The sequence below is a fragment of the Thalassophryne amazonica genome, chromosome 21 (genome assembly GCF_902500255.1).
Source record: "Thalassophryne amazonica chromosome 21, fThaAma1.1, whole genome shotgun sequence".
NCBI lineage: Eukaryota > Metazoa > Chordata > Actinopteri > Batrachoidiformes > Batrachoididae > Thalassophryne > Thalassophryne amazonica.
Window position 1 is genome coordinate 27666034 of NC_047123.1, and position 24575 is coordinate 27690608.

A 24575-nucleotide genomic window follows, 5' to 3' on the forward strand; every position below is an offset into this window, starting at 1 on the left:
CGTTGCGTTCATGTTTTCCATAGATTCGCTCATGTTGACTGGTGATAGCAAAGTCAGCATATTATATATATTTATATTAAAGTTAGCATATTATATAAACATCCATTCATTGAGCAAATTCATACTTATGGCGACTTCTGCTCCTAACTGGCAATTAGGATGGGTTAAATGCAGTAGACACAATTCATTGTGCAGGGAACATGTTCCTTTGTGCATATGACAATAAAATTCTTTTGAATCCTTGAATCTTTTATGTACATTATATACCATTGAAACTACCCAACTAGTTTCTGTAAATGGTTTGAAAATGCCCGTTTTTGAATGGCAGAATGTGTTGCGGTCTTGTCATGGTTACAAGCTTAAATTACACATTTATGTTCCTGTCTTGGCTTTGCTGTGGTATATCCAGTTTGTGACGGGCACTGGCATGGCAAGCCAAACTTATCACCTGGCAACCAGCGCCCTTGCCACACCTGTTTGCATGCTTCCACTAACTACTTCTACTCGCCCTCCCTTTGTAGTTGTTGCTAAGTTGGGCCTTGCTAATGGATTTGCGTGTTGCTAAGCTTGTTACATGAGGTGAAAAAAAAAAGAAATGTCTGGCGTTCAGACTTTTATATGTGCAGAAATTGCTGTCAGTTTTTGTTTTTTTTTTTTGTTTTGTTTTTTGTTTTTTGTTTTTTTAGGTTGAATAGTAAAAAAGTATGAACCAGTTTTGCAAAATGGAATATTTTGGTTATGAGAACTCTGAAATGTGTGATGATGTTGCAGGTAATTATGGTTTTGCTTCCCAAATATCATACAACACCAAAGTTTATCTAAGGAACCATCTAGTGTCTCTCTTCAGGGTTTCACTCATTATCAGGATAGACATCAAGCTGGCAGTGTTATAGACCCTGGACAGGACGGCAGTCTGTTATTGGGGGACAAATTTGGATGATATTTTTTGCACTTTTTTCACCAATCACAGCCCCAGAAGCCTATAACTCCTTCAGAACTGTGATGGGAACTGTCTACTCCAGATAAGAATAGATCAGACAGATTCATCACACAGTACCAGAGTTACATAAATTAATAATTGATGTAAATAAAGTCCAAACAATGGAAATGTTCATATTGCCTCAAGAAAACTGGCTCTGAAAAGATTTTCATTAAGAATAAACCTAATGTTTAATTTGTCCAAGTACTTGTGGCCTCTGACAATGGGAATGCTGTGTATAAAAATGACTAATTCCTAAATGGTTAATGCAACACTTAAAAAAAAAAAAAAAAAAAAAAAAAAAATTGAGTTAAAGCTGCAAGCCTCTACTATAAGAGCATCTTTGTTTCATTTCAGTGCCACTGTCCAAATACTTATGAGCCTGACTGTATTGGGTGGGGAGGCATTCACTGTTTAGTCAGTACAAGTGTTTATCAAATGTGTTTTTGTGCATTTGAGGACTAGAACATGATTGCAGCATTGTCTCGTTAAAACGTATGTGCTACATTAAGCTCTGCTTTGCTTAATTTCCTGTTATTTCTGCTTTAAAAAAATGAATTGCATAGCTGGTATTGTTGGGGGATGTTACATTATGGCCTCACAATTCATGCAAACATCTCCGAGGCTCTCTGTCTGCGCAGAACTCTGTGCTTTTTATTGATATTCTGTTCTGGCTCGCTCCCTTACTGACATCTTGGAGGATTGATGGCCGTTGTTTGTTGGGAACGGCACCAAAATCTCCACTGCTCAGGTCTGGACCCACAGCATAAACCAGTAACCCAGTTTTAATTGCCGCACCCATCTATCACCTGTCATGGCAACAAGGGTGGTTGATGCAGAATTTAAGTCCAGCTCTCTGCGCTTTGTGCAGTTGGCTTCACTGTGTCTTGTACATGTTTATCACTTCCATTAAAGAAAATGTGAGTCTATTGATTAGTTGCTTATAGGCTCACAGTTCAACACTCTGTTAGAATCAAGGATTTAATGCTTGTAATTGTTTTTCACACTGTTGGCTTGTCACAGAGTTGCTGAACCTAATCATCCATTTACACAGAATTTGATGAAAGCTTTGGGTTGAGCCTGATACAGATGCCATCACATTAGGATCTTGATACAGTCAGCAAGTAAAAATTTTTCCGAAATTGAACTTTGAATAAAAGGTATTATAGGCCACACTGGTACAGACTTGAATACTTACTTTTGGGACTAAAATTCAGAACTTCATTAAGTACTCTGCAACTCTGTCTGAGCTCCTTCAGATATTTAATAGCAAGATTCCTTTCTTTTTATAAAACATTATCTTAGCTCTGAGTAAATCGATCTGCATTCAGATTTCTCATACATTTACAAATGTTTTCAAGACTCACTGAGAAAGCTTTTAAAGCGCGCAAGTTCTTAAAGCATACTGAAATTTTACTTAAGCCTGGTTCACACAGAAAGATAATTAGGCCAATATCGGACCCGATCTTCCCCTTCCGACAATCTTAAGGATGCCCCGACAATCGTGATGACGCTAACGTATCTAACAGATATTCCGCTGTGTGTGGTGTGTTAGAGCGCTCTGATCTGCTCGCAAATCGGGGATCTTTCAACATGTTGGATTGTTTTGGCCCAATATCGCAGCATGTGTGGTGTCCTCCACCACAAACTAGCCTGCTGAATGGACCTGTAGCCCAATCAGGAAAGCAAGAGGGACGTACGTACGGAGCGGAAGGAAAATAAAATCAATCAGCTGTTTCTGACTTAACCAGAAAGTCTGGGGGTCACGCTTTCCTCCACATCCTTAAAGAACGCCTTTCTTTTTCCTTTTTGTATCGTTTTTTTTCCTTCTGTTTTAAATAGTCCACAAACTATCCTCCGATCTGTTTACTCTGACAGTCAGTTTATCTCAAGAGATTTTGCAAGATTTCCTGCTGCCCTGGGAATGTTTCTGATGTGTGAAATCTGTTCAGTCACGTGTCACTGTGTGGCTGAACACCACACACTGTACGACCAAACCTGTTAGATGTGTGATTTTTTTTTTTTTTTTTTTTTTATCTCCACGTGTGTTTTCAGGTTTTGGAAACCTACAGATAATTTTTAAAATCCTGCCGTGTGAACCAGGCACTAAGTGATTTTTCTCTATTATTAAGTGTAGCTCTCATTTAGTACTGGAGACATTGTTATAAGTACACACCTCAGCTGTGTTTTGGTGATTGACAGGGTCCCCACCACCGCCACCATCATACCATCTATGTTACAGTTGTTTCCTCGGGTTTTGACAAGTTTCTGTTGCTGATGATTGTTGCCATTTCAGCTGTGTCCTTGGAAACGTATTTGTAACACTTTCCACTGCGTTGTGGACATTTTCATGAGAGAGGTTACAAAATTATCCTTTCCTAAGCAGTGACCATAGGAGCTGATAAAAGGAATTTGTATGCAGCGTATTATCATTCAAAGTATCATTGCAGACTATCAGAAGGCTCGTCACCATTGTGGTCTTTTTTCTTAAACATTTATATAACAACAAAATTGGGGAATTTTCTTGCAATCTTTCCCATGGAAAAGTGCTCCCTTGATCTTGTGTAAATCTCCTCAGGAACCTTTGGATGTTGAAGGGGAAAGGTAGGGTTAAATTCCTTTTATCTCACATAGTTATTGTGCACTTTCACCTGAAAGAGCCTGAGAATTTTTGACATGGTACTTCCTCGTCCAAACAGCAGAAAGGTCAGATGACAAACGCCGCAGACCTCCCTTGCTGTTTATTTGACTTTTAGGACATACTTGGTGTCTTGGTTGGTACTTCTTAGACCTGCTTGTGCAGTGACTTTCAAAGCCAAGAGCAGGGGAGATAGAGGTTTAAAAGCAATAAATAACCAAATGTTATCAGAGCCCCACTGAAGGAAGAGGATGCAGCTGTACGAACAGGGCCCGGGTTTGAGACAGATGACTGTGTGCTGCCGGAGTCTTTGAGGCCTCCCTTAAAAATGGGAATCCGGCAGCGCGGTATTGCAAACCTTGTCGTCAGTTTATTTTTCTTTGTCGTTTTATCCCTGGAGCAAAAAGCCAACAACGCAAAACTGCCCTTTCTTCAGCACCGGACCACCTCCCATCTCCTCAGCACATACACACTTTCATATCTTGTTTGTGCGTTATTTTTAGTAACCGTTGTTTTGTGTGTGTCTGGTGATGTGTGGGAATCTAAACATTTTTGATTTGCAGATTGTAGCACTATATATCAATAAGATTATATGTTCCTTTAAAAAATGTATTTAGCAAGTGTCTTTGGATGTGCATGTCTGTGTTGCAGAGTGGTAGTTTTGCATTCTGTAGTAAATGGTTGAGTTTTAAGTTGTCGTGCTGTTGTGGTGTTTTCCTGTAGGGAAGGACCTTCCTCCCGTAGTGAAACTGACCTGAACTGTATCTTTGGAAAGAGGGCAAAATCTGTCAAAGATCAGGTAAGAGAGAACAAGCACGCTTTGAACAGGCATTGTCAAAAAAAATGGCTGTTTACATGTTCATCTTTCCTGTGAATTGAACTTAAGGAGGCTTAAAAAGATGTCTTATTGACCTCGACTTGCCTGATGGGGTGACACTTGACCTCATGTGGTTTCAACATGGATGAATGTTTTAACAGTGACTGAATCTTTGCACCAATCCTGCAGGCAGGTTATATAATTGCAATGGCAGTATCCAATCAGACAATGCTATTGTCAAAAACAAAACAAACAAAAAAATCAAATGTTTTAATTCGGTTCATTTCATTATAATTTACAGATATAAGAGAAATGCTGCTCGGACGGTGACTGCCGAGAGAGTTGTTCCTTATTTGAGGCAGGTTTCAATGACAGACAGGCCTCTGTATCTAATTTACTCAACGCTCTTCCTGTTTTCTGATTTTGCTGCTAATTTGCCTTCGTGTTTATTTACTGTGTGAACAAATACAGGATAATTTCACTTTCAAAGCTTTACTGTACAGTGCAGGCGTGTCGCCACTCTGCTGCTGCAAGGCTCTTAATTTTAAAAGATAAATTATTTCCACTCACAGAATTAATGCTGCTCTCCATGTCATCTATTTGTTTTTCAAAATAAGAGCCTATGATTGAGAAAGCGTGGGGTGTCATTGACGTTCATGTCAACGAAGGACAGAATAATTATGATTTTAGGAACTTTGACGTAGTGAGTTGTTTTCTACTGATGCTGTGTGAGAAATTTGACCCTCACTTTATTGTGTAGCTGTTAATGGATCTTTTCCTATCATGGAATACTAATATGCTTTAATTAATAAACATTTAAATTAGTCAGTCTTGACAAAGCATGCCATTACTGGTCACTAAAACGAGTAGAATATATTCCTAATCCATTGTTTTGACAGGAAGTTGTGCAGAAGTTAATCTAGGGTTAATTCATTTTTGTACTCGGGGGGGTTTTCTGTGATTTTGTTGATATGGTCCAAGTGAGGTGGGCACTGGCGAGCGGGTGGCATACCACTGGCCAGGTGGTTTAAGATTTTCCGTTTTTGCCTTGGTAATTAAGGATGACCACTGCTGCTGCTGCTCTTCCAGTATCATGTGATCCTGTTACCTCTGCAGGGTCCGGCTCCTGAGCAGCCTGTGGCCTCAGATTAGCCATGTCAGAGCGTGCAGCTTCCACACTGCCAACAGGCCGCGGTTGACAGCAAGAGAACCTAAATCCAGTTAAAGGATTTGCACTCTGCACATCACCTTTGCTCTTGCTCTTCTCCGCCTGTCACATCAGGCAGTGCAGTTGACCAACAGGCATTATTACAGGCCAATCAAAGGAGGGATGATGTGTGCAAAAAAAGTCTGAAGTGATGATGCTTGTACAAAAGTTTTCCTTTTGCTCCTGGAATTGCTGGATGCCCACTTCAGTTGTCACTTCACTGTTTGGGTGAAGTGAAAGAGTGAAGGTACAAGAGGCAACTTCTCCCCATCTAAAAGCGTAAAATAAAGCAAAGCAATATCAAGTATATCAATTCTCCGTTTGTTGAAATTCATTTTAATATTGTAAAAACAAATATCGCAATACTTAAGAGAATTATGTGTAATAGAACTTCTCTTATATTTGAAGGGTCAAAGAGCACGGGGTGATTGTAGCACAGTTGGTAGCACCGGTATCCACTAACCACCAATCAGTGGGTTTGAACCCTGGTTATGACCGACTTTTGAAATGTCCCCAAGCAAGATAATGAACCCCAAATCCACTCGGCATTGGGTCACATTGGGATAAAGGTGTAGACAAAAGAGTCAATGAAGTACTTTTGCCTTAGATGTAAATATTTTAGAGACTGCCACAGTTTTGCATTTTTAAAAAAGATGGATCACTAATGAGTTGTACAGCTTTTGAGTTCTGATTAATTTTGCGCATACCTGTGGAATTATTTGTGAAGTGAAACAAACCCACTTCCTCTGTGATATACAGTCTGAATAATTCCCCATGCACCTTTATATTTTTGGTGTTCCCCGCGCAGACCTGAAAGGACAATGACAGATGTAGCTTTTGTGTTCCAAGACAGAGACAGGTTTCTTGCAGGTTTCCTCAGTTTATCTCAACCATTTGGGTGAAAGAAATTGGCATCTTAAAAATCCATAAATTGCATGAAAAGCTTGGTCTGCTCCCCTACAGGTGCTGAGCCATAACATCACAATGGCTGCTGCTCCCCAGCTAATTAACATGGGAAGTGAAAGCAACAAACACACACACCGTCATTTTCCTTTAATCATTTGGTTATGGGTTGTTATTTTTCAGCCAGGAGGGACACCATTGACCATATCGAAAACACTGAACACAATTGTAGCGGCGTCCCACGAGCCATTGTGTTGAAGCCCAGGAACGTCTGAGGTTTCTGGGCAGAGGTAAAGAGGTTGATGGACCAATCAGCCTCTAGGCATTGTGCACGTCTCCTGCGAATGTGGTCGTGAAACTGCGTGTGGCCGTTAGTTCACACATGATCCATGTTTACATTAGCTATTTCTGTTTCAGCACAGCGATCATTCTGAAATATGCAATAATCTCAGCGCCCAGAAGTGTATTGTAAAACAGAACCATAGCCTCGTGTTAGTGACTACATCAACAGTCTGAGGGGTATACTGTATTTTCGAGATTATTAGTCGCACCTATTAAAATAAAAAAAAAAATTGAGGAGGGAGAGAGAGAAAAAAAAACTTCTGTAAACCGCACCAGAGTATAAGTCGCACTTTTTTTTCTGGATGTGGAACTCACTTTTTAACACAGGTTTTTAGGGATGTGAATTGTACAACTCACGATTCGATTCTGATTCTTGGGGTGACGATTCGATTCAGAATTGATTTTCGATTCAAAGAGCTCTGAGAAATAGTTATATTACTTAAAAATGTTTATGTTTAAGAAAATGCAGCTTTGCAAGGTTAATCAAGTGATTCTAGATGTAAATTTGCTTATCTGCTTTGCTCGTTCAGAGTTGGCTGGCAGTTTAGCGAAGCGCTGTTCAGTAGTCGGCAGAGACCGCTGCTCCCCTCTTTTAGCTCCGGGTGATGGCGGAGCATGTGGGCTTGCGGATTTGAAGTGTTTCCGAAGTACCTGACTTTCATTTTGCAGATTTTGCACACTGCATAAGTCATGTCAAGTTCCTTCTTACGCAGCAAATAATAAAATCCAAAATGCGTCCAAACATTTGCCTTGAGCAAAGACGGTGCTGGCTGAATTAGCTCTTCGTCCGCCATGCTAAGCTGCAGCTCACAAATGTTTGAAGCACGTCGGACCCTCACCTCGTGGGGACGCTGTAGTACGGAAGCCGTTGCCTGACAAACAGTACACGCAGCGAGTAAGCAAGAAAATGTTTTAAAAAATGCTTTTTAAAAATCGATTCTTGGACATTTTGGATCGATTCAGAATCGTAATAAATAAGAATCGCGATTCGGACGTGAATCGATTTTTTTTTTTGGTCTCCTACAGGTTTTCCTTACAACTAACAGGAACTCGATAGCCTATGTGCACACCACAGTGTATAGTGTTACTTGATGTAAGGACTTTTAAGTTCAAAAGGTTTTAAATTACAAAAACATTAAGCATGTGACTTGAACAACGTATTGGACGTTAGTTGACCTCGTTTGGACAAAAGAAATTGTCAGTTGGACACGGATGGAAAGGTAAATTGTGGATTTATGCAGGAAGCCTTCAGCCTGTGGTGTGTACCATAAGGACATTTAAATTCCAAAAATAAGCAAGAATGACATTGGCATGGATTGCTGGTTCACAGCAATGGAAAGAGTACAATACAACCTTGAGTGCTTTTTTTTTTAACAGCTCTTTTATTTGGGAGTTTTGTGCTATGTTGTGGTGTACTTTTATTTTTGGAGTTTGTTTTGTTTAGTGCGTTGACTCCTGGGAAAGCTCCGCATAAAGTTGTTTTTTTAATAGTAACGGAAGCGTGATTTTTCGGTATAGATGTCTCAGGACCTCCCAAACTAGCAAAAAATCGGTGACTTGTACTTGTACTTCAGAAATGAGGTACTTATTGACTTTGTTGTAGTGTTTGCACACTTTGGTCCCAGCCACATATCTGCATCCTGACAAAGCGAGGCATGGAGATTTGACCAAATCTGGATCATCATCTTCCAGAGCTGTTCTCTTTTCCTTCACATGAATCTTCCACTGCTCCACCCACCACCCACTGGTGTCTCTCTAGCCTCCCAACCACCAGTCTCCCACTGCTGGAGTTTTCCTTCCTCCGCACTGATGTGCTTCCTGCTCGCCTCTTATCGCTGCTCACAACGCTCGCTGAAATGCAGACAGGCAGACGCACACTCGGCCATCACACTTACCTCAGCTCATCAAAGGCAGCACTTTCTGTGCTGGAAAAGCATGGGAACATGAGTTGGTGCATGACGTACAACAGTATTTCAAGTAAAAATGTGCCTTATACAAGTTCAGGCTCAACTCCTGAGGACACACACACACACTTGTAAGTTGGTGATAAAAGCAGGTTAGCTTTGATATTAAAGTAGAATGGGGGGAAAAAAGATGAATTGTCATCAGTCTTCAAATTAAAAAGCATTTATGACTGTAAACCTTCAGTCTGTGAACATTTAGAATTAATTTAAAAAAATTTACTTGCTCATCTGACCTTCCACACACAATTTTTTTATTCCAGACAAGACATCACCTATTGGAATGTATAACTTTGATAAAAAATAATTAAGACTAATGCAAACATATGTATTTAGTGGTGATATTTATTTATTTGCAGCAGGATGCAAATTTTAATTTCATAAAGCATCATCTTTTAGAAGAATCATCTTTTAATTTGAAAAGTTAGGCCCACCCAGTGTTCCCCCTGAAAGAGGTTTACTTATTGCTAATTTTACATTGGTTGATTTATTTTTTGAGTAAATTCACTATCTATATTTGAAGATGAACTTTACGTATTAATATGCAATACGTATGTAGTGCATACATTTTTATTTATTTATTTAGAACAGTGGTTCCCAAATTGAAGGATCCATCCCCTAGTGGACAGGTGTGGTACTGCAGGTGGGCAGTGAAGGCTTATTTAAAATAAATGTATAACAGCTTTGATTTTCAGTTTTGCAACAAAATATAAAATTATCCATAATACGTATTTGTTTATTTTTAAAATAATAAAACAAAGATATGAGATCTTAAATTGCATGTTGTTCATCATTTATCTGACCTTGTTTTACATTATGTATAAATGGAAATACTTCATCTTATTGGGCCTCAGAAGATTTTCCTAAGTTTAGGATGACTATTTAGGATATACCTGAAATTTTTGTCATATATATAATTTTTGTCATATATATATATCACGTATATACACTCAACAAAAATATAAACGCAACACTTTTGGTTTTGCTCCCATTTTGTATGAGATGAACTCAAAGATCTAAAACTTTTTCCATGTACACAATATCACCATTTCCCTCAAATATTGTTCACAAACCAGTCTAAATCTGTGATAGTGAGCACTTCTCCTTTGCTGAGATAATCCATCCCACCTCACAGGTGTGCCATATCAAGATGCTGATTAGACACCATGATTAGTTCACAGGTGTGCCTTAGACTGCCCACAATAAAAGGCCACTCTGAAAGGTGCAGTTTTGTTTTATTGGGGGGGGGGGGTACCAGTCAGTATCTGGTGTGACCACCATTTGCCTCATGCAGTGCAACACATCTCCTTCCCATAGAGTTGATCAGGTTGTCAATTGTGGCCTGTGGAATGTTGGTCCACTCCTCTTCAATGGCTGTGCGAAGTTGCTGGATAATGGCAGGAACTGGTACACGCTGTCGTATACACCGGTCCAGAGCATCCCAAACATGCTCAATGGGTGACATGTCCGGTGAGTATGCCGGCCATGCAAGAACTGGGACATTTTCAGCTTCCAAGAATTGTGTACAGATCCTTGCAACATGGGGCCGTGCATTATCCTGCTGCAACATGAGGTGATGTTCTTGGATGTATGGCACAACAATGGACCTCAGGATCTCGTCACGGTATCTCTGTGCATTCAAAATGCCATCAATAAAATGCACCTGTGTTCTTCGGCCATAACAGACGCCTGCCCGTACTATAACCCCACTGCCACCATGGGCCACTCGATCCACAACATTGACATCAGAAAACCACTCACCCACACGACGCCACACACGCTGTCTGCCATCTGCCCTGAACAGTGTGAACCGGATTCATCCGTGAAGAGAACACCTCTCCAACGTGCCAAATGCCAGCGAATGTGAGCATTTGCCCACTCAAGTCGGTTACGACGACGTACTGGAGTCAGGTCGAGACCCCGATGAGGACGACGAGCATGCAGATGAGCTTCCCTGAGACATTTTCTGACAGTTTGTGCAGAAATTCTGTGGTTATGCAAACCGATTGTTTCAGCAGCTGTCCGAGTGGCTGGTCTCAGATGATCTTGGAGGTGAACATGCTGGATGTGGAGGTCCTGGGCTGGTGTGGTTACACGTGGTCTGCGGTTGTGAGGCTGGTTGGATGTACTGCCAAATTCTCTGAAACGCCTTTGGAGACGGCTTATGGTAGAGAAATGAACATTCAATACACGAGCTACAGCTCTGGTTGACATTCCTGCTGTCAGCATGCCAATTGCACGCTCCCTCAAATCTTGCGACATCTGTGGCATTGTGCTGTGTGATAAAACTGCACCTTTCAGAGTGGCCTTTTATTGTGGGCAGTCTAAGGCACACCTGTGCACTAATCATGGTGTCTAATCAGCATCTTGATATGGCACACCTGTGAGGTGGGATGGATAATCTCAGCAAAGGAGAAGTGCTCACTATCACAGATTTAGACTGGTTTGTGAACAATATTTGAGGGAAATGGTGATATTGTGTATGTGGAAAAAGTTTTAGATCTTTCAGTTCATCTCATACAAAAGGGAGCAAAACCAAAAGTGTTGCGTTTATATTTTTGTTGTGTGTGTATGTGTATATATATATATATATATATATATATACAAACTGCCTGGCTACCATTCTAAGCGAACATGTATTTGTACAAGCATTATTTACACTGGTTGGCCAGTGAGGGTTATCGAGTCATGGCGGAGCACCTGTCCATCTACACGGCTCTCTGTTATCCATCACGCATCCCACGCTCACAAGTGTTCTCCATCTCCCGCCTCCTCTTGTGCTCCTCAACACAATTACTCACCGCATGACAAACGACAAGCGCTCTCTGCCGAGATATCCAAAGCCCCGGCCACTTCTAAATGAAGGCACTTTGGCAGCCGTGTGCTCCCCGTGCTTATCGGCGGGCGAGCAGTGCCCCTGGCTGTCCTGCGTCCCCTCCCCTCTTTCCTCCTCCACCTCCACCCCCCGACTCTCCATGCCCTCCTCAGGGGGTTTAGTTAGGAGAGCCACATGGAGGGCTAGCCCAGCTTGATTTATCTCCCTTGCCCTGCTACCTGGCCACTCAGGCTGGGCGAAAGAGCCGACGAGGCTCCAACGGGCCGCGGTGCGAGAGCCCGGCATTAGCTGAAATAAACCATTCTGCCGCCCAGTGAAAAATGTCCTCTGATTGGCTAATTAATCAGTCAAAGGGGAGCGACGCGGCTTGTGACTTGAGGGACCCAAGCGGGCGACCGCAGAGGGCCCGCTGATAAATAGACTCCCCGCCGAATCATACATCAACAAAAGTTAGTCATTTTTTAAAGCCGCCAGCGCAGATGAAGGGTGGAAACAAGCCAGACTTTTATTTTTCTTGCTAAATCTGCCTCTATATTTATGTTTTTTTAATGTGTTGGGGAAAGATGGGCAACTCTGTTTCTTTTTTTTTTTAAATACCTTCAAAGATATTTCTGATTCATGTGATAATGGTAGAATAATTGTCTGTTTATGGCAAATGAAACAAATACGTAAATTATGGAATTTTTTTCCAAAAATCTTCAAGATCTTGAGTTTGAATTTTTTAAATAATCCATAGACTCAGTTTGTCTTTAAGTCATTTACTTTATTAAGTTGTATTTTAGTTTATTCTTCTTCTTCAACAATAAGTAAACATAAGTAAAGTTACACACACAAATTACATCTGTAATATTTGGAAGCATCTACATTTTAATATCAGATTTTTTTTTTTTTTTTTTATGTCAGAGATGAAAAATGGTTTTGTGTAATTTGGTCCAAACCTTGTTTTGACGTCTGGGCTCACCTAATCAGATGGTCAGTACACCGTACTACTGCGCTCCAGGGTCAGCGTGACCCCAGCGGCCTCTCCCACTCCCACTCCTGTTCTGGCACAAAGGGCCGAGGCTGGGGCCTCATCGGGTGGCACCTGTTGCAGAGTTTCTTTTGCCCACGCCTCGTCCACATGAAGGATCGCACGTCATCCAGGGGCTCCCCTGATACCGCCATCTTGAAGAATATGGGGCAGGGCCGTCGCGGAGTGGGGGCTCGAGCATTTGGCAGATGCGTCGGCAGGACGCCAGGGAGCCAGTGGGCGGAGTCGAGCGGTGAAACTTTGCTGACAGCGCAGAAGCCAAATGTCTTTGATTACAGAAATTGCTTTTAAGTCCAGCACAGGTTTCACAGGTTGCTATTAAAGGTAGCGCTATTGGTTCAAACAGTTTACTGATTAATTGACTCAAGAAAACCTCTGATTATGAAAGTAGACTTAATTTTGTGGCATCATTTAATATTCGTCATCTATGTGGATCAATACTGTGTTAAAATAATTGTGGGCAAGGGTGTATTTGCTTAAATCAAAGCAATTTTCTTTACCTTTTAGAGATAATCGACACTAACTGGATTAGTCTTTACTTACTGCTGAGTTAAACACTGTGTAGTTGACAGTATAAATAGAAAGCCAGGATTTTCTTTCTTGGCACAGTCGTCGGCCGTCTTCAGCACTGATGTGTTGAAAGGTGACGGCGTGTAATCGTGCATCGTTGCAGTGCACTTGGCGCGCTCTGAATGGGCCGCGCTCACATCGGCTGCTTCGGTTATTGTGAGAGTGCGGAGCTCTAATTCGCTCTCAGATAACATCTAATTGCTTCAGGCAAAAGCATGCTTGTTGACAAGGCCTTTTACTTCTACCGCCGAAAATATCGAGGCCCGCCAAATGAAGCACTCTGATTTCCTCCGCCTTGCTGTCGCACACGTTTATCTCTTACCTCCCTTGCAGTTGCGTGAATTGCTGCCCCCTGACTGTACCATCTCGCTGACGCTTACAGATTAACGTTTGGACACAGAGTCGTCTCTTAGTTATAGGCCCAAACTAGAGTGTATGAGGTTGAGGTAATTACGGGCTGGCGAATCTAACTGCCCAAAGATTTGCACCCCTCTTGGCTGTTTACTGCCACCGACTACCATTTAATCACAGACACGTTAATAAATCACAGCCGGGGAAAATAATCACTGTATCGTCTTTGTCTAGTGTTGGGGTGGGAGGACCCCTCTGCGTTTGAGGTGAAGGGGGGCATCGCCGGCATGCATTTGCAGTGTTGAACAAGCCCGGGGCAGTCACGCTGCATGCATAATGTTGTCTTCATTTGTTACTTATGATAAACGTTCTCGCACAAGGCACAAAGTGCAATTTTTCAAAAGGGATTTTTGTGTTTTGCTTTTAACTACATGCAGAAAGTATGCCTTTAGAAGGCTATTGTTCTTTACCACCGTCCATGTGTGGCATTTAATGTATTTACAGAATACCATTTTACAGTTTCCAACTTTGGAGGTTCTGGCATTCCTTCAAATATATTGATGTCCAGCGAAGCGGATTGCAGTTTTACTGGGGAGGTAGACATCCACCTGTTTTTCTGTCCGCCCACATCAGCTGGTGAAGGATGTACCGGTGGACCTTTGTGCTCATCAGGGAGAGACAGCTGGCTAATCAGGGCCTGATCCATAGACCTCGAGTATCGCCAAATTTATTATTGTGGCAGGACAATGAGAGCATACTCAAAGCAATTACAGGCCCAACCAATATTGCAGGTGGGGAAAAAACACAGCAAGTAAGGCAAACAAGCAGTTTTTCATAAAATAAATGAGTAACTGCAGCTTTGTCAAATGCTAGTTAACATATGAATGCGGATGACTGTGAACGGCTGATTATTGAGACATAACTTTTTATATACAGTATATACCGGTACTTGAATGTTAATTAAATCTGTGACAATTTAAGTCTTCTATTTCTCCACTTTGATAAGTGAATTTGGTGAACAACAGCTCTCTCAAGGAACTCTCTCAAGGAACAAGCTTGTCTTATGGTGCCAGTGTATGGAGAGGACAGTGTAGTTGTGTACTGGTGTCACATTTGACCTTGACTCTAACACAACCTTGTTTCATGGTCATGAAAAATGTAGAAAATGTCATCATTTTCACCTTGATAGGTGACATTTTATCAATACCATCACTGCCAGAAGGAACAGTAGAACAGTATAACACCCCCCGGCTGAAAGCCTTCTGAGCTGACACCATGTCACAGTGTCTGACATCATTCATCTTCTTCCACCATGTCCGAGTTGATATCTAAGAGGTGGTGGCCGTATGATGGCCTTCAATATAGTAGGGTGATTCTTTAACTACAGGCACTATTGGCCTTGTAAATGTAATTTCCACCACACCATTGCCTTACAATATAAAGCGCCTTGGGGCAACTGTTGTGATTTGGCGCTATATACATGTGCTCTGATGTCACTGTTTATCTCCATAGAAACTACCCAAACAATCTTTCATACAAACTGTTTAAAGGGACATTACAGTGTTGTGGTGGAAATTACGGCAATAGTGTGGGACAACTACATTTTGTTTAAAAAAAAAATCACAACAGTTGTATGACATTGAATACCCCAATTATGTTTTGATTATTTTACTGATATTTTATTCAGAGATATTTTAAAACAGTAGAAAAAAACGTTCCTTTACCATTCATTTTTATCATTGAAGATCAAAAGTCTGGGTGTGGGACAAGCACAAAACGGCAATATTTGCATATAATGATGCTGAAAAAAGGTGGAAAAGTCATCATAGACTACTAGAACAAATTTCTTAACACACTTTCATTGTAAAGATAACTATAAAAGTGTGAAATTTCCCCTTTTTTCTGTTTTTCATACAATATGATCAAAGGACATAATAAGTGCCCGTAGTCTAAGAATCACCCAGTAATGGAATATAATTGTGACATCTGAAGCATAACTGGAGGATCGTTGAATGGAACATTTCATCTTTCACCTCATGAAATATTCCTTCCATTGCACAAATGAAAAACATTCATTATTTGTTTTATATAACACCTAAAATAGATCCTTGTCATTTGATATTTTATTAATTTATAAACAAGAGAAAACGGACTTACATTTTGGTCCTTTGAGGTCAGGAGGTTCCAAACAGTCCAGCGCAAACTTTAAATAGCAATCCAATCCATTGTGCCACAGATGGCCTGCGGCGTACTGGATTAGTTTTTTGTGTGTGTGTGTGTGTGTGTGTGTGTGTGTGTGTGTGTGTGTGTGTGTGTGTGTGTGTGTGTGTGTGTGTGTTAAAAGGAAGAGCACCGTCAATAAGCTCGTTCGAATCGTCATCTGTCACCAAAACAAACCCCGCCATGTTTGTTTGTAAATTAAGCGCCGTCGCCGTGTCAAAGGTTGCGAAAGTGCTATTGTGAGCACGCGGCCCATCAGTGCTTGATTGCTGCATGCACGCAAACGCAGTACGTCATGTTTTTATGTTAAGGTATTCGTGGCGTGCAGTGGTGTGGTCTTTGCTAGTGTGTGTGCTGGTACGGAGTAAACATAAGTAAGCAGCAGCCAGTGGTTTCATTTGATAATATCCACACTGACCGTGAGCGTTGATAAGTGATGAGAGCTCAGGTGCTTAATTTTGTTGTGGTTCACCAACATCTTGCACGTGTTTGCACAGTGTAAAGTGCTGCTGTTGATAAAGCGATTCGGTCCAAATCTTGTTCAGGCCAGAACTCATCCACACCAGTGCAAGCATTTTATTTTTCCTACAAAATATTGTAGGAAAAGGGAATTCTGTGATGGCAGCTACATATTATTAATGGAAATATGCTGTTGACGGTTATGCAATTTTTATATATATATATATATATATATATATATATACACTGTGTGAGATTACAGGCAATTTAGGGCCAATTTGGCCGATGGTGTATATTTAAACTTGTGAAATCATTGCCACACCTCTGTTTATAAAGAGAAGCTGTACTGCCTGTTAAGTAAGAATACACAGGCCCAGCAGATAAACTTAATTACATAAAGGCAAGCAGGTCTTGAATTGTTTTTATAAAATTTATTATTCACCTCATAGCTGTTGAATTTTGTTCAACATAGCAGACAGCAGCTATTTCACAGAAATGTGTCCAGAAGTGACATGTAGAGGATAATAATGCCTTTGAACAACAACGTCTGGCACTTCTGACATAGAAATCTGTTAGACATGTTAAATTACTCCAACTCCACTTTCGACTGATGGTTGAGGAGGAGTGGCCGAGGAGGGAAGCTTAATTTTGAAACAGTTTATATTGCAACTTGATTTTGGCAATAAAACTTGTATATTAATGTGTCTTAACTGCAAAGAACATTAGCTAGAAACAATATCTCTCGTACACATTTTAGACAGGGTTTGTTTCGGCAACATTTAACTTTTAGAACCAGTTTTAGATGTTAAATTTTGTTCATTTTTTGTTTTGCAAAAAATTTCATGTGCACTCCAGGAAACCTTTTTCCACTGTCCTTGATTGACGCTTCTTCTGAATGCCTTGGCGGCTGTGTCTTGGCACTTGTCCTGGTGTTGGCGTTCCACAGGCTACATTAGCAGGAGATTCAACTGGAGTGTCTTGAAGGAGGCAGCCTGTTGAATATCTTCCCACCCTCTCCTGTACTCTGAGACCCTCTGCGGGCCCTCCCTGTGTTCCTTGCCCAGCCCCAGCCCCCGCCAAGGGAGAGAGAGGAGCAGGAAGGGCTCGATAGCCAGCCAGACTGCTCCTCTGCTGTAGGAGCCTTATCTCGGAGTCGCACACAGCCCACTGAGTGCATCCTTTTCCTGGGGTTCTGGGAGGAGGAATGGAAGACATGGCTGGATATAGGTGTGTTTTCCAACCCTCCTCTGTCCCCCTCATTCCTGGGACCTCCTTTTTTTTAGTTGTTCCTTTTTAGTTCCACCAGTCAGCTAAACTTTGAACCAGTTAAAAATTTCCCTATAAATATATAAAATACATATAATTTTTTTTTTTTTTTGCCTCAGTTTCTTGGGAAGATAAATTCAAGGACTTTTAAGCAGGATTCGTGGTTAAAAACATTTTAGTTATCACAAGAAGCGCCCTTTTAAATGGTGATCCACCCCCAAAATGAGGTGTTTTTAATTTGTTGTCCCAAAAAAGCCCCTTTTAAACAATGCTTAAAATTAAATGCCTCTACAACCCTTTTACCAATCTCCATAAAAATAGATTTGTCTGATTTTGAGTAATCTTCTTCCTAGTACACATAGGTGGAAATACTCCATAGACAAGGCAAATGGTAAAAACGTGTCGTTTTCGAACAAAAAACATCAGCAAAACCTCAAGGGCTGCAACTTCATCTGAAGGTGCGTGTGTCCGGTCTGTGCTCGACGCAGCAATTTTGCTCAGCCAGATCGGTCTAATAGAGATCCCCAGGCGGTGAGGTCGAACCACATACCAAGTTCCAGCAACCATGCCTGATGAACGGAAGGTTTCTCTCCCCGTCACTCTCCTCTCTTGAGAGTAATTTCACAGGCAGTTCTAAAGTGGCCCCCAGCCATCTTCCCCAATCCCAGTTACATGTTGTTTGGCGCTGTCAGCTTTAAGCCCCATTTCCACTCTCCCAAGCAAAGAGGATGCCATTGTGCAGTAACGGGGACTATAGATTTTCTCTTGGAAGTTGGAAAGTTTTGTCTAATGGCACCTCACCTGAAGGGCCGTATCTCCTTGTTAGAAGTTGGGGTTCTGCCTAGTGGAGTCTTGGATAACAGAAAACTTACTCGTCTGTGTTTGAACACCCAGCTGGTCTTGTACCATTAATCATGTTTGTTGATTAAAACCCCCTTTTCAGGTACATTAGGCATCATACTGTGACATTGAATTTTGATTTTCAGATGTCACAATTCTTCTTTATAATAAAACATCAGTAGTAATTGTGTAATATTTGTCATCTAGTAGGCAACAACACCTTCTGCAGCTTCTACAAAACCAGTAAACTAAAATACATATATATGTAAATAAATAAATAAAACCTTTTCTTATATTACTTTTATTATGTTTCAGTTGATTAAAACACTCTTTTCATGTGTATTAGGCATCATACAGTGACACTGAATTTTGACTTTAAGATGTCACAGTTCTTCTTTATAATAACATCATTAATAACTAATATTTGTCATCTAGTAGGCAACAACAGCTTCTTCATAAATGTAGTTGTACTGGTTTTGTTGGCACACTGGCACAAAAATGTCTTGCGTTGGTGTTGTAGTCTTCACTAGAAATTTGAAAGAATTAAAAGTGGATTTTTGCAGCATGAACTTGCCGAGTGAACTTTTACACAATGAAACTATACCATTTCATCATAAATTGATATAAGGTAGGGCTGGAAGGTATGGACTAAAATTAATTGCATGGCATAATTTGACATGAACAGTAACTGTATATTATCAGAATTTTTCTGAAACTTTCTGAAATAAGGCAGTGGTGTTGGCACTACATGGCAGCTATGACTGTACTCTCAGATGTATTTCTACAACTTATTTCATATAGTACAGAGGTAGTCTAAGAACATTTATTGTACAAAACCAGTAAAATAAAATAGATATATATGTAAATAAATAAATAAAACCTTCTCTTAAATAACTTTTAATTGTGTTTTAGTTGATTAAAACCCTCTTTTCAGGTATATTAGGCATCATACAGTGAGACTGAATTTTGACTTTAAGATGTCACAGTTCTTTTTTTATAATAACATCATTAATAATTCTTTGTAATAACATCATTAATAATTGTAAATTTGCCATCTAATAGGCAACAACAGCTTCTGCAGAAATGTAGTTGTGCTGGTTTGGTTGGCACATTGGCACATAAATGTCTTGGGTTGGTGTTGTAATCGTCAATAGAAATTTGACAGAATTAAAACTGGATTTTTGCAGAGTGACCTTGCTGAGTGAACTTTTACATAATGAAACTATGCGGTTTCATCATAAATTAATATAAGGAAGTGCTTAAAACACACACAAACAGTAACTGTATATATCATCACAATTTTTCTTAAATTTTTAATATACTTTTGAAATAAGGCAGTGGTGTGGGCACTGCATGGCAGCTATGACTGTACTGTCAGATGTATTCCTACAACTTATTTAATATAGTACAGAGGTGTGCTAAGAACATTTATTTGCAAAAGCAGTAAACTAATATATATATATATATATATATATATATATATATACCCTTTTCTTAAATAACTTAAATCTTTGAAAAAGATTGTCATGAAATAGAATAAAAATGAAGCTGCAGTCTAAACAAAAACTGACCCGTTTTGCAAAGGTAGATTTTTTTTTTTTTTCTTTTCTCCACTCATTGACTTACCTGCTAATTGTGTTAGACGCATCATTTTGCATTCCTCATTGCAAAACAAAGCAGCATGAGCGTGACGATGCACTAGTGTCAAAGCCTGCTCTACCAGGACAAATTCATACCATTTATACCGTCCACTCACAATGTAAATTTCAAATAGTTTTATCTGTAAGTACACGTCATTGATCAAATCAAGTAGTGTTCCTTGTCCATTTTATACAGGAAAAGGGAGGAAAATCTGATTTATTTTCCTGTACAGGTCTTTGGTTCGCTTTCAGAAATAAATCGACTGTATCTGTCTTGAGACTAATAGATGACTTAAGCCCATTGAGGTGGGTGTAAAAATACAAATACTCCTTGAGGCCCGTTGGTGTCAGTGCTTATTCCAAGATTCTGTAGTGTGAACCAGATAACAGCAGACAACTCCCCATGGACTGGACGTGTCAGATACAGGTGTCTTCCCCAGCCAAGTCCAGTACCCATTTACGGCTGGGTGGATTGGACTATGTAAAGGAATTGTCTTGTCCAAGTACATATACAGGTAGCATGACTGGGAATCAAACCCAGGTCTACATATTGGGAGCCCATCTCCTTATTCCGTTATTTTTAAAGCCCTGAATTTGCTTTGTAAAAAATCAACAAAATTCTTAAAGTACAACAGCGAGTTCAGTGCACCTATAAGAACACAACTCTACCAACATTTCTGTACTTCACGGCCTTTTGTCACTTTGCTTCCCAGAACAATCAGTTGGTGAGTCTGTGTCGTGGTTAAAAGGTGAAACTAATCTGTATGTAAAACCATAAAGACCAAAGACCAGTGACCCAACACTACAGTGTTTTCAATTTATCTCTAATCTGTAGGGTTTGAAAAATGCCATGCGCTTCACCCCTGGGGCAGTACGCAGAGCGGCAGTATTGTTTAGTGTGCGCCTCAGGAGGAGGTTCTGTATTCTTCTGCACAAATCATTATGCATTGAGTAGGCCATTAGGAAAATGAAGACAAATGTGTCACAGGGGTGAGGTGACAAATTGTTCATGCTGTAGAGTTAAACTCCGGACTGTGTTGTACTTCTCTGGTTGGGCAGTTGTTGGAGACTTGGCCTTGGTAAATGTACGGTAGCAGCCTGAATGATGGAGAGATGAGTGGATGAGAGTGAAAACTGATCTTCCCAACTTTTGTCCCTCCTTTAATGCCACTATTGCTGCAAGAGAAACCTGCCCTCGGATTAAATTGTTGGTTGTTGCTCTGTTGGAAACAGGAGCACTGTTTAGGGTTCATACTTCTGCCAAGAACCAGTAATTGACTGATAGTCTGTAACAAGATATTGTTGAGGATGTTTAAACATACAATACATTGACATCATGTGCAGTATTGTGTAAAAGTCTTGGACAGTCTAGTGTTTGTTTAGTAATAGTTTTCTTCATTTGCATATTATTAGAAGACCAAATTTTAGTTATTCAATTCAGTGAGTGAATAAATGGAAAATGTGGATAAACTGAAACTTTGTGTAATATCCCATAGATGTGTTGGCCACCTGCTAGATGTTTAGTGGCTGGTGGATTAGAAGCAGGTGTGGATGTCAGTGAGACAAATGTTTTTCCACACAGAAAATGTATTAACTCAGAATTAAACAGTTTCACAACAGTTGTGTTCTAAAACTCAGATATCAGTTTTACGTCCACTCAAACCCACACAAAGGATTTTGGATTAATATAGCCACAAAACAAAAAAGTGAGGGAGATGGTCGAGCGAGGTACCCTGGTGAGACAGAAAAATGTTCTGAATCAGAGAAATTAAGTTATTTAAAAATTGTTTTACAGTGGCTGTATATATCATCACAATTCCAGTTTCTGTCCAGTCAGAGCATCTGGATCTGGAATGTTTCTGCTCCAATACATTTCTGTTTGCAGCAGCGAGTCGAACCAAAAACATTTGTTTATGAACAAGAAACACGAGCATAAAAGATTAAAGAAAAATAATTAACACTAAAAACACTAAATTATAAAGATGAAAATGGGAGCGAGTCAAAGGCGGAGCTAGGATTGTTTTATTCTTCTTCCTGCTGTTCATTAAGTGTTGACATTGTTCTTTCAAATGTTTCATAATGGCAAATCATGTTTTGAAGCAGTTGCTTAATTAGTGTTGTAACACTGAGTTTGCTTTAAGTGTTTTGAAACAGTGAATCATTTCATAAAATAGTTGTTAGGTTTTATGTTTCAATCATTTTAACAGTGATTTTCATTAAGCAATTGCTTCGCTTCATGTTTCAGTAATTTCTACACAGTGAACCTTTTTCTAAAGCAGTGATTCATAAAAGATGAAACACTGAGGTTACTTTGAGCGTTTTGAGTTTTTTCAAACTGTAACTCATTTCAAGAAACAATTGTTTCTCTTCATGTTTCAGTCATTTCAACACAGTGATCTCAAAGGAATTGCTTCACTTCATGCTTCAAGCACACAGTGGCCAATTTTCTGAAATTATTGCACACTTAGTGTTTCAAATTGTCTGAAACGATAAGTTTAAGTGTTTCAGTGTTTTCAAACAGTGAATCATTTCATGAAACAATTGTTTCACTGTTTTAATCATTTCAACACACTGAACTATTTTCTGATGCAAGTGCATCGACACTCAGTTCATTCAGAAAATTGTTAAAGATTAGACAAATTCAAAACCTGCGTATCATTCTAATATTATTAACATTCATATGGCAATACTACCCACCCATTTTCCAAGATGGCAGCTTGTGTTTGTCTGTTTTTCCTATTTTTTTATGAATTTTATTGCCTGTTTTCACTTCTGAAAAAGGTTTTTATTTTTGCTGTTGCTTAATTTGTTTGAAGTATGTATTTTGGACATTTTTGTACTTTGACATATATAAAGCAATACTCTGACTGTTGTCTTCCTACATCTATATATTGTAATAGCCAAGTGGCCTCTGTGGGTGTGTATGGCTTCGATCATGTATCTTGGGTCAACGATGAATGCTGTGAAAATGGAAAGTTGATAAGACTAATATCTTTGGAGAAATTAGCAATATTAACAAACAACAGTGAACAGTCGGTGTTGTGATGCAATGCACTATGGGGGTTCAGGGTTTTGTGGTTTTAAGTGTTATTGTGGTTCACCTTAGTTTAACAGTGTTATGTTATTGATTTATTGCATTTTTGTAGTTCAGTTGGTTTTGTGAGTTAAGTGTCATGTTGCCATTACCATGAGAGAAAAGTGTAGTGCGTTTGATGTCTTCCACCACTGTCTGTCTTTGTGTAAATTTAAAAGCACCTGCTTGCAGCTGATGCAGAAAAGACAAAAAGATCCGCGTGTGTTCATATAACTTTGATCACAGACAGACTGGGCAGAGCTGTCATTTGGTATGCTTATGTATTTTGGGTCAAGAATCAACGCCACCAAATTTTGGACTCACGCCATTCTAGCAGGGGGCGGTAAATCACATATATTATGAGCGTGCATGTGTGATTTTATTTCATAAGTTCAGTGTAAGTGCATAATATAATTGTAAATACGTTAAAAATACATGGATGACACAAGAAAGTGAAAACTTATTTCCATTGTGGTCCATTTAAAAAAATGAAATGACAAAATAGAAGTAATAATACAAAAATAAAATAATAATAGTTAGTGTGTATATGATAACAAGAACCTAAACAATTTGAGGGTGATTCTTTAACTACGGGCACTATTGGCCTTGTAAATGTAATTTCCACCACACCATTGCCTTACAATATAAAGTGCCTTGGGGCAACTGTTTGTTGTGATTTGGCGCTATATACATGTGCTCTGATGTCACTGTTTATCTCCATAGAAACTACCCAAACAATCTTTCATACAAACTGTTTAAAGGGACATTACAGTGTTGTGGTGGAAATTACGGCAATAGTGTGGGACAACTACATTTTGTTTAAAAAAATCACAACAGTTGTATGACATTGAATACCCCAATTATGTTTTGATTATTTTACTGATATTTTATTGAGATATTTTAAAACATTAGAAAAAAGGTTTCTTTACCATTCATTTTTATCATTGAAGATCAAAAGTCTGGGTGTGGGACAAGCACAAAATGGCAATATTTGCATATAATGATGCTGAAAAAAGGTGAAAAAGTCATCATAGACTACTAGAACAAATTTCTTAACACACTTTCATTGTAAAGATAACTATAAAAGTGTGAAATTTCCCCTTTTTTTTCTGTTTTTCATACAATATGATCAAAGGACATAATAAGTGCCTGTAGTCTAAGAATCACCCATGAATACATTAAAATAGTAAATTAACATAAAAAAAAATACATAATTAACAGGAAATAAAAGGAGTCCATCCCTCAGGTACCACCAGAATGACAGTTGAGTGTGTGGACATTTCAGGACACGTAGCTGAGGTGTAACCACTTGCATTGCAAGGGAATGTCAGCCGTTAAACTGCAGTCACCTGGTGAATCTTCCTGCGCCCATTTTGTTAGATAAGCACCTCATTACTGAGGATTCCCATGTAACACCTGGCTGCCGACAGATGGATAGCATCG

The 24575-nt window shown here is 39.7% G+C and overlaps 1 protein-coding gene across 1 annotated transcript in view; it reads left to right on the forward strand.

Annotated features, from left to right (window-relative positions):
- Window positions 1–24575, forward strand: part of pinx1 (PIN2 (TERF1) interacting telomerase inhibitor 1) — a 45785-nt gene that overhangs the window by 10253 nt on the left and 10957 nt on the right. Inside the window, 1 exon segment of the mRNA XM_034162853.1 lies at window positions 4341–4416. Coding sequence (XP_034018744.1) covers window positions 4341–4416 — 76 coding nt within the window.